Genomic DNA, 16,262 nt, shown 5'->3' with positions numbered 1-16,262 from the left:
TACAGAGATGCTGGCTTCTGTTCTGTCCATGAGGGGCTGGCATCTTTTGATGCAAGAAAAAAGTAATTTCCATTCAGATAAATGTTGTCAGCCTGGCCAACCACACCAGCTCAGAAACTCTCCGTCAGAGAAGCGATGATCACTTGCCTCCTGTCTGCCTCCACTTCACCTCTAAGGAGGAGGGTTGATCTGGTTGATCAAGACTGAACACATCCACTGAACACAGGGCTAAGAGCCTTCTTTCTCTCCCACAACCCACCCCATCTCTTAGAGGAGACCCTTTATACCTACGTGGTAGGCAACTTCTGATACGGCTCCCAGTGGTCTCTGCCTTATCTGCTTACGCCCTGGTGTAATCCCTTTTCTTCAAGGGTGAGCTGGATCTAGTGACTTGCTTGTAATGAATAGAACACAGCAAAAATGATATTATGTCACTCTTGTGATTCATGTACAGAAGAAAGGAACTTCCATCTTACTGGTATTCTCACTAAATTGTCTTCTTTGCTTGTACACTTTGATGAAGCAAGCTGACATTTTGGAAAGACCCACATGACAAGGGACGGAGGGCAGCCTCCAGCCAAGAGCCAGTGAAGAACTGAGATTCTCTGTCCAGTAGCTCACAAGGAACTGAATCCTGCCAACAGCCTTGTGAGCAAGCTTAGAAGTGGATGCTTCCCTGGTTGAATCTTCAGGTAAGACCGCAGCCCCTGTCAACACCTGGACTGAAACTTCTAGGGCACTCTGAAGCAGAGGACCCAGGTAAACTGTGCCTGGATTCCCAACCTACACGAACTTCAAGCTAATTAATATGTCTTGTTTTAAGCTGCTAAGTTTTGGGTTAATTTGGGTAATTTGCTAACAACGATCCACATGCCATCTAGGAATTCTCCATGCACTCCAACCTGCTTTAGGGTTAGAATCCCACACTGGGATATGAAAACAAATCTTCACGTAAGGATCAACTTTTCATTTGCTAAGCATTGTCCTCTATGCATTTATTTCCTTCTTAGACCTTGTGAGGAAGAGTGACTGGTTGAAAACAGAATTGACTGTTCTTGCATTTTTTTTGTCTGAACACCATTGTAATCTCAGCCCAACATCTGGCTTAATTTGGGCAGGCCATATGCCAGGCAGACTAGCACTTGATAGGACAAAATCCACAGTGGAGGGAGTGGGTTCAGTCACTGGGCAAGATAGTAGAGTGCAAACCTATTATTTTGGGGGAAAAATTGGGATTCACTTTTGGAGGCATCATTGCTTGTCTAGGAAGTGATGAGCAGCAGAACTCCACATGGGTCAAAGCAGTTCCACATCAAAGCCAGGACAGGAGCTTTCTGGCTTTCAGGCTTTTAGAACCAGAGAGTGATAGGTGGTACTGAATTCGGTGTCCCAGCTCTGGTCATCATTTATCTTGTTTTGCATTCCTCCCTGATTTCTCCAGCGTCTCAGCTTGTATGTGAGGTGAGAAAAAGAGCCATGGCAGGAATAACAGGCGAGGATTTCAGAATTTTGTCCTTATCGGTTCAAAAAGCCCATACCATCAGCTCTCAAGTGAACTCTTGTTACCCAGTTGACAAGCCTGAACTCTGGCATTGTGTCTTTGTATGCTGAGATTAAAGAGACAAATAACTGACTTCTGGTGATCTATGTGGCCCGGCCGTGGGGCAGCCCAGGAAGTTCCTGGAAATTTCTTTCCCATCTCTTATTTCTTTGATGTTCATAAATGGTGTTCATGAATGGTGCCATTGATGGACTGTGTGGTAGATATAAAAATCAGCCACACATTATTTTTTCCATCCTCTGTCCATTTGCCTTGGCAACGTGTTTTTACAGCACCTCCCATCCAAAAGAAGAGACTACTTCTCAACCCCTTGACTTCCTTTTTTTGGGAAGCAGCAACCATGACGTAGGCAGAGGCTTGAAAAGTGCTTGTGCACTGGGGTTTGCTTCCCACTGCTGCTCTTTGGTGTCCTTAAAACCACCATCTGAGGAAGCCCGTGTTCCAGACTGCTGGAATGTAATAGAGCATGTGGAGCAAAACCAAGCCAGTCCAACTTCACTTTCCCTAGACCAGGCAGTCTGTCAAGCATCGTACGTGTGAATGAGGCTATCCCAGACCATCTAGTCACCAGCTGACCTCCCAGCTGACTGAAAATTCATTAGAAAGTCCATCAGAGATCAGCTGGGATGGCCAGAAAAGCCACGGTCGTGAGTTAAATAAATGGTTGGTTTTGAAGTGGTTACTTGGTATTACATATTGATACAGACTTGTATCTCATGTATGTTTCCACCAAGTCAACTTCTTGGTGGATTTTGGCCCCTGAAGGCAAAGGACTATACTCACTCAAAGGTCAAATTTATGTCCTTGCCTTTGATGGTGAGTGTGGCATCGAAACAACAGGGACCTCTGTGGACCAAATGCAATGACAAGTGAGTCATTCTTTTAATTGCATCTCAGTATTGACTTGTCTCTCATACATCACCAGCCTTAAGGAATCTTTGGGATGGCCCCAAATTTCCATACCTCTCCCTTGTTCCAAGAACAGCTTTCAAGTTTTATTCAGAGAGTGGTCCCTCACCCAGTCCCAGCTAATGTGGTTTGGGTGCTACTCTACCCATAGCGCCAGAGGTGCAGCTTGTGATGCATGTGGTGGGAAGTCTCTAAAATGACACCTAGAAGCCCCCACTTCCTGGAACTCTCACCTTGTATAATCTCTGCCCCATGAGTATGGGCTGGATTTACTGACTTGCTTCAAAAGAACAGAAAACAGCAATATGAAGGGATGTCACTTCTGAGATTAGGTTACTACTGAGCTTAGGTGGCTTCCAGATTAGACACTCTCACCGGATTCAATTTCCCCCAGGGAAACCAGCTGCCACACATAAAGACAGTTCTATGGAGATGCTCATTTGGCTAGGAACTGAGGCTGCTAACACCGTGTGATTAAATTTGAAGTGAATCCCATCTTCCCCAGCTGAGCTTCCATACATGACTGCAACCCTGGCCGACAGCTTGACTGCAGCCTCATGAGAGGCATTAAACCAATAAAGCCACGCCCGGAACCCTGGCCACAGACATTTCAAGGTAATAAATGTTTGCTGTTTCAAAGTTTTGGAGTAATTTGTTACACAGCAATAGATAACTAATACAACATAGGTCTGGCCAATCAAAGTACCTTACCCACCACCCCTCTCCACTCCAGATGCAGTGTTTGGTTCTGGGATATAGATGGGACCCAGCTGAGCCAGTCAGAGGAAACCACAGGGCTTTTATAGGAGCTCTCTCTCTTTCTTACCAGACATGATCCCAGGAAGATGAGTGGGTGGGACTTATGCAGTCTTCTTGTGCCTTTGTGTGGAAAGTCCTGGATTGTCTTATTGGTTTCTATATACCTGGTACCCAGAACTATGACTGGCTTTGACTCGGTGTTCAATATTTATGAAGGGAAAGACTGGTTTATATCTAGCAGAGGGAGAAAATATGTGGGGCTGGCATGAAACAGGAAGGAATCAGAAGTAGCAATAGCAACCTCCTCTAAAATATCATCTTAAATGGAGCATGCCATCAAACATCTATAGAAATCCATGTATTTTTGTTTTCTAAATGTGATGCACAGACAACAGTGTCTTCTTTAAGTTGGCTTTACCAACTTTTAACTGGCAGAGTTTCAAAAATTCTGCAAAAAGTGCACTAGGATCCGTGGCCTCACTGTATCTACCCAATGCTCATTCTACTAGGCATCTTCCAAGAAGGGAGGGGGTGAATAAATTCTGTGGTGTCATAATGGATCTGATGTGACAGATTTGTTCTGTTCCACTACCCTATGGCACAGGAAAACATTAAGGTTATTAAGCTTGTGACTTGCAAACAGCAGAGGGCTCAACCTCAAATGGCTACAGCATCCAGGGAAGTGAATAGATAATGAAGGACAATAGGGGGTGGTGGAGACTGTGGTAAAATGAAGCACACACTGCTTTTAAAGGTGACCACAACTTCTCAGTTCTGTTGAATTATGTCCACAAGGGAATAAGGACCCAGTGCTGCCAGTCTTCTAATTCTTTTCAGGAGAATCTGAAAGTCCAGAAACTTATATAAAAATTCCATTTTTTACTGTTGATAATGATTTCAATTAAATAAAATTCTGGGCAAGTGAAATGCAGCTCATCTATGCATCAGCCTATGGCTCTCCAGTTTCTAACCTCTGCACCAGACTCTACTTAAAAGCAGACATGTAAAACGAGAGTTTGCATATATTAACTCGGTTTAATCATATCAATTCTTAAACAAAAAGTTTCCTCCAAGAGACAATAGTTCACAGTAACTGCAAAGCTTAGTCACAATTTTTAAAAATACTGGTCATGCTTAGCATTCAAGGGAGATATTATAGAATAACTGTAAAAACTTTTACCAGGAACATCAGCTTCTGACTTGGAAAAGTTACAAATACTGAAGCATTTTGGTAACAGACACAGTAGTTTTGACGTCGTCTGTTCATTTGATGAGTTTCTGGAAGTTTGGAAAATTGTACCTCTATAATTGGATAAAGCGCTTATTCTAAACTAAACATTTTCAAATGTAGAAAACAAACTAGCAAGCTACACATACAAAGAAAAGCCCTCTAGGACAAGCTTTCCGCGTGTTGAATGCCAGCATATGCACCGTGAATCCTGGAAGACTAGAGTTGTTACATACATTTGGCCCGAAGTCTTACACTCCAGGCTTACAATGGAGCTTGCATTCACCTACACGTTAATGACAAACTCTGGGTTAGTATAGGAGAAGCCAGCAAATTCATTTTGGTCCAAGTTCATGATGAAGAGCTTATCAGTAGGCGTGAGTTCCACAGGCTGTCTGGTGAACTCTTTGTCGAAATTGGAGGTGTCTCGCTTGTCTCTCTGCCAAATGGAAAGCAAACACATTAACACAGCATAAGGAGAAGGAAACGTGACCGAGACATGCCAGTTATTGGGAAGTGGCTGACGTCTCATGGGCAGAGTCAGGAAGAGCCCTGTGCTGACCATTTTTAGCAGCTGCAATGAGATACTATCCCCTAGCTTTCATTTCACATTGTCTGTTGGCTTCAGGAGAGAAAATTTGGTGGAAATTTTCTAAGAAAGGAAATGAGACATTGAATTTCTTTTAGAATTGCCAGAAAGTGGTGTGTGTGTGTGTGTGTGTATTTTGTTTTCTTTGTCTTTAAGATGAACCGAGTTAGAAATGACTTCTTGTCATGTACAATGTCTTAGAATTAGTCATGCAGTAGAGAGTCCAGGAGAAAACCATCCAAGAGCGCCCCCTGTGGCTAGGAGGCTTCTTTCTTTAAAAAGATAAAGAGCTCCAGAAGAAAGAGTGGCAAAATGGGGAAATCAGACCACTGCTCCATGAAAGGCATGGACCACTCATCCACCCCACATTCCCCGGTGCCATGGAAGCTTTGAAGGGATGCTCAGAAATCCACCCACAAACTAGAATTTGGGTCTTCATCAGCCAGAGGTTCTTCTAAGGATGTTTACAGCTTATATCTAGGAGCAAACTATTAGTCTAGGACAGCCTTAAAACAAACAAACATTTTACTCTCCTAGTTAGTCTGCCATTTCTTTTGGGGGGATGGGCACTAATTCCAGTTCCTTAACTACTGTTTGGGGCAACTTTTACCAGGGACTGGCAGAGGAAAGGCTGATAAAAAGATCTCACCCCTGTACGATGCTCTTACCTCTTCAGGGTCCTCATCAGCCTAGGTCGTCCCATCCTCACCACCCGCCTTGCCCTCTGTGGTCTGACATACGAGAAAACTGAGGCACAGGAAGGTAAAATGACTTGCACGAGAGTGGGTTGGTGATTTTTCATTTGACCACATCATTCCAAATTATGCTTCATCTCAGCCCCTCTGACTGGGGGGACAGCTTGATGGCTGGTTTATTGCAGGACAACCGGGGATAATGCCTGGATTTCACTGGTACCCAGCAGGTTACCGGGCAGGAAGCCAGATTCGTGTCAGCTTGTAAAGAGGGGGAGGTCAGTGAGGACTGACTGATTTGCTAGGGTTTGGCCAGTCGCCATGCATGCTTTAGGTTTAAGTCCTAAAGCGCACTGATCTGCAAGGATTTCTCACTGCTCGGCTCACTCCCCTTTACAAAATATTACTCACAAGAAAGTCTTCTTTTTGGCTGCTCCCCTGAGACAGGTGAAGTGTCCCTATGGAGGTCCCCACTTACTCTTGTGGGGTCCGTCTGGGAGTGTAGGAGTGAGGGGGACTTAAGGAATACACTTCAGTAAGTGTGGCTGGTGGGGACTTGGCTGAGACACCGGTGGAGCTGCTTTCTGGACAGTGGGCCATCTCCTGCCATGCTCCACCCATTCTGCTTCGTCTTGTCCTGTCAGCCTGTCCTGCGCTGTCCTAGGTACTGAATGCGTTATTTTCTGTGTTGGCCAAAAGCTCAAATGCTACCTTTCCCTTTAATGTTCCCTGTGCATCCCTCTCTGGATCTGACAGGTCATACTATAACATCTTTTTGATTGTATTCCTTGCACTTGCTGCTGTCAGATACTGTCATGATTATTTACCGTCTTTCTTCAGGAGGGCGGAGTCCTTGTCTGTGCCCTAGAGTGCCAAGACTTGGCACGGGGCAAGCCTCCTGCAATTATTTGTAGAATGAATGAATCAATGAATGAAGAGTTGACTAAAGATGAACCTCTTTGCTTTTTCTGACTTACAGCTGCCTCTGAGCTAGAGACCTTACTCTACAGCAAAACAATGGAATTCGTTTCCATTGATCCTGTGAGTCTCTCATGTGGACCACCGTCTATTGTGAGCCCCAGTATGGAAAGAACTGTGTTAGGCCCCTTTGAGATCTGAGAGCTCCAGGGCTATGTGTGAGCCCTGGGTCTATCTGGGGCCAAAAGGCAGGCAGTCATCTCCTTTCAGGTCTCCCCATGTAGCCTCCCCTGCCTGTGGGCACCCAGCAGAGGTCCCCCTCCCACTAGCCCCAATTCTGGAAGCCCTTCCTCACTGGTTGTGCTGGTGATGACTGATGCTTCAAACAGCCACGTGGTCCAAACAATACTTGCTGTCCTGGGCAGATCCTCATAAAAAAGATCCCTGATTTTACCCTAGAAGCTGGGAAAGAATGGGCCTCTCTGTTGGGACAATTCCTTTCTGGGTTGACAGTATCTGAAGCCACATGAAAACAGGCTCACTCATCCAAGGAGGGTCACTGAATTCACTGGTCTCCTATTCATTCCCCAAGAAGGTCATCGTGACCGTGCCTTGTGCTTTCTTAGAAGAGAAGCAGATTAGTGAGACGTCTAAGAAATCAAAAGAGGGATGCTAAGATCCTGGGAGACCACTAGCCATGGCTGACATGGTAGACTGTGTTCAGGTTTCTTTGGATTTTCTTATTTAGTTTTTTTTTAATTCTCCTCTAATTAAAGTTATTTTGGAAAAATCTCAACCTGTCTCATCTAGAAGAACCAGGTGATGTGGGGCTAAGGGTCAGTGTCTCCCTGAGGGCCAGAAAGTGTCATGCCTGCAGGACTCGGAGTGATAAACCCAAGGTGAAACTCAGGACTCAGAATTGAGCTCTCCAAACAGTTCCCTCCCTCCATACAGGCATCTGTCTCTGCTCAAATCTTGGTAACTCTGTGGTCTGGTCAAGCATGGAGACATGCCTTTGGCCTTCTAGAAGGAAACTTGCCCCAGCTACCAACCTGCCTCTCTCTTTCCCCACCATCACCCTGTAGGATTGTTCCAGAAATCTCGGTCAAGAGGGAGCTGCTGCCTGTCTTCCTTCGGCCTCAAATGTGGTCCACAGAGCGAAAGAGGGGCCCCAAAGACTTCTGATGACTTCTTTCTTAAAAGAAGCCTTCCCTGATTATCCCAGAGACCAGCTATTTCTAGATCATACCATGCTGTTAATTACTTGTTTCATGACTGCCCTCCTGGATTGCATCTTCACAGTTCCCCACTATGCTCCTGGCTCCCAGGATAGAGCCCGGCACATAGTTGGTACTCAATAAATGCTGGTTGGGTGAATGAATGGAAGATGGAATGCATGGATGATTGCAAAAATAAATTTAAAATCTTTCTTCTTGGATACATTTGCCAAGTACTGCCCTGGGGTTATCCATGTTGCAAGCGCTGTTTCTCAGTCTCCTCGGTCCTTGAAGCTTAGACAGAAAAGGCAGCTTCAGGAATTCTGACTCCTGATCCCTCCCTACCACAGAAGGCTTCCCTGACCATCCCTCAGCATGATGGTTAGGGCAGCAGAGACTTTGGCTTGAGTACCTATTTCTGCAAACTACTAAACTTTTGAAAAATAATGGCAGCAATTTGGAAAATGTAGAGTATGGCAGATGTATAAATATATACACAGTATATTCCTTCTATCTATGTATCTATGTATCTATCTATCCATCTATCATCTATCCATCCATTCATCCATCCTACATTGTTCTCTAAAGTTATCTCTAATCATTTGTCAATGGTCCAATGGTTCTCCATGGTTTTTAACCCTCCTGAGAGCATATCCAAGGAAAGGCCTGGTGACCCAAAGGCCAGATGAGGGACCTCAAATAACTTGTCTTTCGGTGGGCACAGCTCAGAGATGGCAGCCATGGAGCAGAAAGATGTCTGCACCAGGAATGGGGAAGCTGGGTTTGCATTCCAGCTGGCTGACTGTGGGCAAGTCATTTACTCCCTCCACATGCCAGTTTCCCAACAATAAAATGAGATTTCCCTCCTTCTCTAGCCTCCGGAGCTGGTCAGCTAGGACTTCATGTTCGCTTCCCCTGACGTCTAGGTTGCCACCAGCACGGCAGCAGCAGGGATGGTCCCAGAGTCCTCAGTAAGGAGACAAGCGTGGGCAGAAAGGAGTGAACAGAAGGGGGCTTCGCTGAAGTGGAAATGAAATTATGGTTTTTTTCAAGATGAGAAATCTCACTTCAAGGACAGCTGTCAAGTTTTTTTAAGTTCTCTTGATGATCTCTTAGAAGCCTTGGCACTTCCAGAATCCCTTGACTGGTGATAAGAGTTCACTTAGGGCTGCCTGAGGATAGCAGGGGACAGAAGGCAAGGATGGAGAAACACCACTGTCCTTATCTGTTCAGACGGAAGTGGGATTTCTCCCACCCAAGGGGTTTCCTTGGGCTTCTGGGGGCTTAGAAAGCTGCTTGCTAGAAAGAAGGTTTAGTCTAAGCTGGAAGGACTGGCAATTCTGATAAGAAAGTCAAGAGCCCCGGCCCTGCTCCGAGCTGGCCTCTAAACTTGACTCTAATGGGAATGTGGGCTTTGAGCTCTGATACCGTGGGAAGCCCCCCACTCAGCTCACCCCACCCCGTTACAGGCCACCAGGAGTCCCTGAATGGCCCACAGCCCCAGCCTCTCTGACTGGCTGAACACTGGGGCCACAATTAAGATCTGGGTTTAGTTGCTTTTTTTTTTTTTTTTTCTGTCCTGAAGCCTCAGGAGGCCCCACTTTAGTTTGGGTCCATGTTTTTCAAAGAGAGCTGTTTTCCTTGAAATAGTATTTCTTCTTCTTTCTTTCTTTCTTTCTTTTTTTTTTTTTTTATTGTATGTTGATGCTAGAAGAAAAACGGCACATAACAGATATCCAGATACAAATGAACATTTCCACAAATATCTCAAAACAACATCACCGTGAAGAAGACAACTATCTATGCTTCAAGAAATGGGGTCCCTCTCCGAGCACTTAATTAGCTCCCCAAAGCCAGCAACAAACCTAAACAATCCCGTCCGCACAGGTTCCAGAGCTCTCTTCTTGGTAAATCAAAGCAGGTCATTGTGGTTAATAACATTTGGACACATATTTCAAAGCATGTGTAACAAAAATGACTAATTTTTTTTTTGCATCTGAACAATAACAGAAATAAAACCCCAAAGCAAATAAAGTTTGAAATGTAATGTAAAACCATGGCCCTTTGGGACCTTGCTAGAGTGACCATGTCTTTTCAGGGAGTGGGTCCAAATGCCCTTTTCAAGTAGTTTGAGGATGAAGGTGACTGGGGACACAAGAGTACCAGGAATTGCAGCCCTGAGGTAGCACCCAAGCTGGTTGCCTTATGACTCCTTGAGGTGCCTTTAGATTGAAATCTGTCCAAAGGCACACTCTTGGAATTTTAAAAGGGCATAGATAATCTTCTTAACTTTGAGCTAAAAAAAAAAAAAATACAAATAAGATTTTATTTTTAGCGCGTTCTTTTCAAAGCTCCTGGTGCCTCCAAACCAGGCAGACTGGAGGAAATTCCTTCTAAGTCAAAGCAACCATATACTTGGATACAAGCCAAGCTCCAGGTCCGGAAGTGGAAGAAAACTCATAGCATCCGATTATCCATTTGTTTGGTGGGAAAAAATCGGGACTGGATGGTTGGTGTTGGAAAATGTGTGAAAATGGCAGTGCAGGAAAAAAGGACAAAAAGCAGGCACGTTCTGTCCCCGCTGGATTGACTTCGCTGACATGCTGGGGAAAAGAAATGCAAGGGGACTTGGATCACGTGCTAATTATGCAGCTGCATTTCCCACATGCTATCTGCATAATCCCATCTCACAGAGATGCTCCAAACTACCTGAGGACATTTGGGTCCTGAAACATGGCCACTCTAGCCTCATCAGCAAATAAAACACGGATGCAACTTGGCAATGAAAAAAAAAATGTCACCACAATAGCTGTTGAGCTTGAATGACAGAAATGAAGGACGGAGATCTACACATCTACTTAGCTCTTGACTTCAGGTTTTAAAAATTCAGAGTTAACAAAGGAAAATCCTTCGAATTCTGATTGGTCAATATTCCTGATGACTTCCTGGTCAGGAGGTGTTAGGACGGGTGGATGGCGGGTGAAAAATCGGTCGAAGTTTTCAGCATTTCGCCCACACTATGAGAGGGGAAGAGAAGAATTTGTGGTGGGTGGGAAAAAAAAAAACCAAACCAAAACCCAAAACCAAAATCAAACAGAACCAAACAAAACTGGGTGAGGTTTTCTCCAATCCCTTCCCTTTCACTTTGGAGAGGTTTCCATGATCAGAAATGAGAGCAACATAAGATGCAAAATTCCCATGACCATTGATTGGCACATGACCTTGGGCTCCCGACCTTCAGTTCCTGTAGCTCATGAGCTGCCCCTGGTCCTTCTGGGCAGTCAGGAGCTGGATGGCAAAGGCATGGGATGGTGGGGCTGGTGGCATGTGGCGTGTCCCCAGGACCCCACCCCAAGGAGTCGGCCAACCGCATCAGTTGAAGGAGATGGGGATTAAGGTCCTCAAGATGTTTCTTGTGGCACAAAATGCAAAGTAAGGATCCGTTCATACATCACCTGGGAGATCCCAGTATTAAGCAGCAGGTCCCTCAAAGTGCTATCCTCTGGCTCTCAGTCAGGAACAATGGATGTTTTCCAGTCCCACAGATACAGGGGTTTACAAACTCTGGTCAATGGAAAAAGATCTCAAGACCTGGGTTTGGTGCCTGCAATGGTTAGGCAACCACGAGGCCCTGGTTAGTGTGATAAGTCATCAGTCCTTAATTACAAGGTGCCAGGAAGTAAACTCAGCCATTCTCCCTCCAGATGGGAATGACGGGCGTGGGACGCAGCCAGACCAGTGCTTGGTGAGGCAATCTGGCTCTGGAGAGAAAACCATCGCCATTTCTCACCCACCCTGCTAGCCTTCTGTATGAAAATGTCCTGGTCTGAGGCAGAGTGGTAAAGTGTGTGTGCACATGTGTGTCCATGTGTATACCCACATGTGAGTACACACACATACACACTCCAGTTCCCATCTAATGAGAAAAGTCACTAAATCTGGAGTTCTTTGTTCTTCACCAGGAACACCCATTTGCATGACATTTCTAAGTGTTTCAGTGTCTACAGGAAGCCATCACCACCTAAGAACACAGTAGTAGCAGTAGTAGTAATAACAGTAATCATGAAGTTAATATTTATTGTGCATTTGCTATGTTCCAGGCACCCTGGAATGCTCTTGCCTTGAAGTATCTTATTTAATCCTCCCAATAACCCTATGCAGTGAGTAATATTGCCATCCCCATCATACAGATGAGGAGACTGAGGCCAAGGAGGTTATGTAATTGTTCAGGGTCACACTGCTAATGAACAGCAGAGCTGCCGTGTGAGCCAGGTCTGCCTGACGTCAGAGTCCAAGCCCCTGGCGCCATGTTGCAAGAACTGGTTGGTGGACATAGAGTGGGGCAGGGGTGTGGGCAGAGGGAGGAGATGCCAAGGATGGGGATGATGAGGTCTCTGGTGTGAATGGCAGAGAACGTGGTTATAACTCCATCACCAAGACAAAGAATGTAGGAGAATTCAGAAAGATGACTATTTCCATTTTGGACATGATGACTTTGAGGGACCACCATTTTAGGAGATGATCTGAGGGAGTTAGAAGTATGGGTTGTGGAGCTCAGGAGAGAGGTCTTGAAAAAAAATTTTAAAGGACAGACTATAGAGGGTGGAAAAAAGATAATAACAATAGTAACAGTAATAGTAATAAAAACCATTGAGAACTTTCTAGGCAACAACATTTGCTAAGTGCGTTGCAACCTTTAGCTTTTTAATTCACGTAGCTACCCCTAGGAGGTGGGTATTTGATTTCCATTTGCCAAAGAGAAAACTGCCCTTAAAACTTAGAGCAGTAAAAGGAGAACCAGGGATGGCCCAGACTGATGGACCAGATGTGGGCTGCGAGTGGGAGAGAGGATGTCAGGGTGACTTTGGGTCGGGGGTACTTGGTGAGTGGGCTCCACCAGGGAGTAGAATGTATTTTGGGGGAGAAATTGAGCACTTGGTTTCATTTATGACAAGTCTGAGAGTCCAGTGGGGATGTCAAAGGTTGGGCGGGAGTCCCCGTGCTGTGGTGGCAGGACTGAAATGGGAACTATCCCAGTGGCAGAGGCAACCGGGGACACTCGGAGATGGTTGCAGTCATCCAGAAGACAGAGATGTGGGGAAGAGGGTGGAGCAGAAGGATGGAGCTGGGAAAAACAGAGAGGTGTCGGTGGCAGGGACGGGAGGGGTGAGATGGCGTGTTACACGGGCAGCCCTGCGGGTGTCTCTCTCTGGCCTGGGTGTTAAGCCCCCAACCAGTCAGAATAAGAATTGTGTTCACTGAGACACAGAGAGTCTTCAGTGGCCATTTTTCTTTAAGTGCCAACAATTTCTCATCCACACCAGAAGGCTGTTGCTTTGCCGGGGCCTCCCCAGGGCCTGTGATGGGAGACAGAGAAACAGCTTCCGGCAGCCTTCCCCTCCCATCACTCCCCCCCACAGCCTGGGGAACAATGAAACCTTTAAGTGAGATAGCAGAGAGGAGACGCAGGGACAGGGGTTAACCAAGGGGGCACGATGCAGCGGGAGCGTGACTTCCCTGCTAATAAGCAGCTTACGAGGCTGGCAGATCGCAGCCTCCCTAAGTGTTTCCATGTTTTTCAAACGGAGCTGTCACTGTCCATTAGCTTCAGGAGCGCTCCCTAAATGGAGACGTCAGCCCCTGGGAGGCACAGCCCGGATCAGCGCTGCGCCTGCCATGTCCTTGGAGAATGGGCAGCGCGGCGGCTGTAGGATCTAACTACCAACACAGCGTGGACCACACCTGCTTCTCTGGCTGTCTTGGGTGGATGCTTCAGCCTCACTCAGTGGCTAAAAGAAAAACCATGCCCCTTGTCATCAGGGTGCACCGCTGCGGCTTCTGGAACAGGAATGGGGGCCAAAGCCAACGAGGTCACTTCAGTCACCTCTTCCAGGGTTGGAGGGGGAGTAAGGATTGTGACTTCACCTGTCCTCCAGAATTTAAGAGCCGAGATCATCTGAAGAGCTTATCTGTGAGCTATTTACATATGAACTTTTTTTTCTTTTTCTTTTTTCCTTTTTAATTTCTGTTTCTTTGTGTTAATAACAGCTCCGAGCCTAGCTGTCAATCGTGGAGTGGGCTCGGTCACAGCAACCACAGGGATCTTTCAAAGACACCAGCCTGGATACGTCACTTCCCTGCTCTTATCTGCGACGCCTGCCCACTGCCCAAAGCCGCACTCCTCAGCATGACTTACTGCCTGGTTGGAACCCGGCCCTGGTCACCCGGTCAAATAGCCCCATCACTGCCCAAGTTCCCCAGGTCCAACTCCTCCCGCCTGCAACATGCCCTCCAGCTATGCTGAAATACTCCAGGTTCCTAGACTGCTCATGCGCTCTCTCACCTCCAAGCCTGTGCACAGGCTGTCTCCTCCGCCAGGAACACTTGCCTCCCCTGTCTCCGAACACTTGCATCCTCTCTGTCTCCGAACACTGCCTCCAGAAGCCTCTCCTGGACCCCTCCTCTATACCCCTGAGTTTATCCCATCAAGATAAGAGATGTTCATCACAGAATTGTTAGAGGTAAAAAAAATTATTTGAAATCAACTCTCGACCTTAGGGAAAACAGTTAAATAAATAATGACACAACTATTTTATATGTTACCATGCAAAACGCTTTTAACATAAGATGTAGAAGAATATTAAATAACAGTTACATATAATTAATAGCAGTGTGTACAATATGTTCCCATTCTATAAATTATAGACATACATGTGTCTGTACTGTCTGCAGGCGTATTACACAGGTGCTTACAGAGATCGGGGGAGCTACAGATTGTTCTGATTTTCTCCTTTATCTGTTATGCTTATTGTATTTTTGAAAATTTAAATGACCTTCAAGTGTTATTATTTTTGTGTGTAATAAGAAAAAAAAACTACAAAAGCTATTTTAAATGAGGGAGCAATCACAGCAGAGAAAGGAGAGAAATAGAAATAAAGGGAATATTGACACTACATTATGAACTAACTATATTTCAATAAAAATATAATATAAAAAAAGAGAAATAAAGGGGATGGAAACTTTAGCCAAATTGTTAAAATCTGCCTGGTGCTGTTTAATGTGCTTCATCTTGTTAAAACCTCTAAGATCTTCCAAGTGGCTGCTCTCGTGAGCACTTTGGTGCTAAGAGGATGATGACAAAGGCTAATGTTTAAGGTTCTCTAAGTGGGCATCTTCTGCCCAGCAGCGTGCCTGCCGAGCATCAGATATAAGATGATAGGGAAGGAGGACCCTGTCCTTGTTGTTGTGGAGCTTAGAGTCTAGCAGAGGAGACAGAGCACACCCAGGCCATGGCATGGTGCCACATGACCAGTGCTGCCACTGAGTGCAGAGGGGAGGAACCCAAGAAGGGCCGGGAAGGCTTTCTGGAGGAGGTGACATCTACGCTGAGTGGGACCGGAAAGAAAGACATCGCTTCTTTGGAGGAGGGAAGGAAAGAGCCCAGGGAAGAAGTGGAGGTGAAGAGAGGGCAGGGACAGGGCAAGATGCTGGAGAAGGAGATAAGGGCCCACCCCACGCTGCTCACTGCTTAACCGGCGTTGGTAACAGGAGGCCAGTGGCACAGGGGTGCTTCCTGCCAGCCCCCACCCAGGCACCAGAGCATCTTCAGGAGCCCAGAGGAGGACACAGTGAAAAGACATCCAAACCACGAGTCCAAGTGGAAGACAAAGGAGTCTCCCGCTCTCTCTCTTTCTTAATGTGCAAATTCAATGAAACTCAGGATCCTTCTCACGCCTTGTGGTTCTCCGCAGCAGGAGGACGCAGGAGGGACCCAGCCAGCGAGAAGCAGCTGGCCAAGCACAGAGCTGCACACACATTTGGTCATCTAAAAAAGTCGTTTGTGGACCAAGTGTTTCTCCCAAGCAGTGTCAGACAATCTTCTGCACGGTCTGGCCTTTGGCAAAGAAGGAAAGATGAAAGTCTCCTTTCCTAATCACGAAGGTCCCTTAACAATCGGGGATATTTGATCTCTGTGTCTATCTAGGAGGAAGTCAGCAAGGGAGGGGGTCTTCTGTGCTTGATAGCAAGTTTCATTTAAAAAAAAATTTATTTGAAAATAACATGCCTGTTGGTGGGACTGTAACTGGTGCAGCCATTATGAAAAATAGTACGGAGGTTCCTTAAAAAACTAGAAATAGAGTTGCCATATGATCCAGTAATCTCACTCCTGGGCATATATGTGGAGGGAACTCTAAGTCAAAAAGATACATGCACCCCAGTGTTCACAGCAGCAGGACTGACAATCGCCAAGACACGGAAACAACCTAAATGTCCATCGACAGATGATTGGATAAAGAAGACGTATACACACACACACACACACACACACACACACACACACACACTGGAATAATACTCAGCCATAAAAAAATAAAATAATGCCATTTGC

At 45.9% G+C, this 16,262-nt stretch overlaps 1 protein-coding gene across 2 annotated transcripts in view; it reads right to left on the bottom strand.

Moving 5' to 3' along the window:
* Positions 1-4,244: 4,244 nt before the first annotated feature.
* The window catches only part of PRKCB (protein kinase C beta), a 297,608-nt gene continuing 285,590 nt past the window's right edge, over positions 4,245-16,262 (bottom strand). Inside the window, exon 17 of one of the 2 annotated variants that reach the window (XM_031433036.2) lies at positions 4,245-4,896. In XM_031433036.2, coding sequence (XP_031288896.1) covers positions 4,744-4,896 — 153 coding nt within the window. In that variant the 3' untranslated portion in view covers positions 4,245-4,743. Of the gene's footprint in view, positions 4,897-9,421; positions 10,891-16,262 lie in introns of those variants that run through there. The other variant, XM_031433035.2, reaches the window with a different exon arrangement.

Source organism: Camelus dromedarius, chromosome 24 (genome assembly GCF_036321535.1).
Source record: "Camelus dromedarius isolate mCamDro1 chromosome 24, mCamDro1.pat, whole genome shotgun sequence".
NCBI classification, from domain to species: Eukaryota; Metazoa; Chordata; class Mammalia; order Artiodactyla; family Camelidae; genus Camelus; species Camelus dromedarius.
Note: the sequence above shows the minus strand (reverse complement) of the source record. Positions and strands in the feature narration are given on the sequence as shown.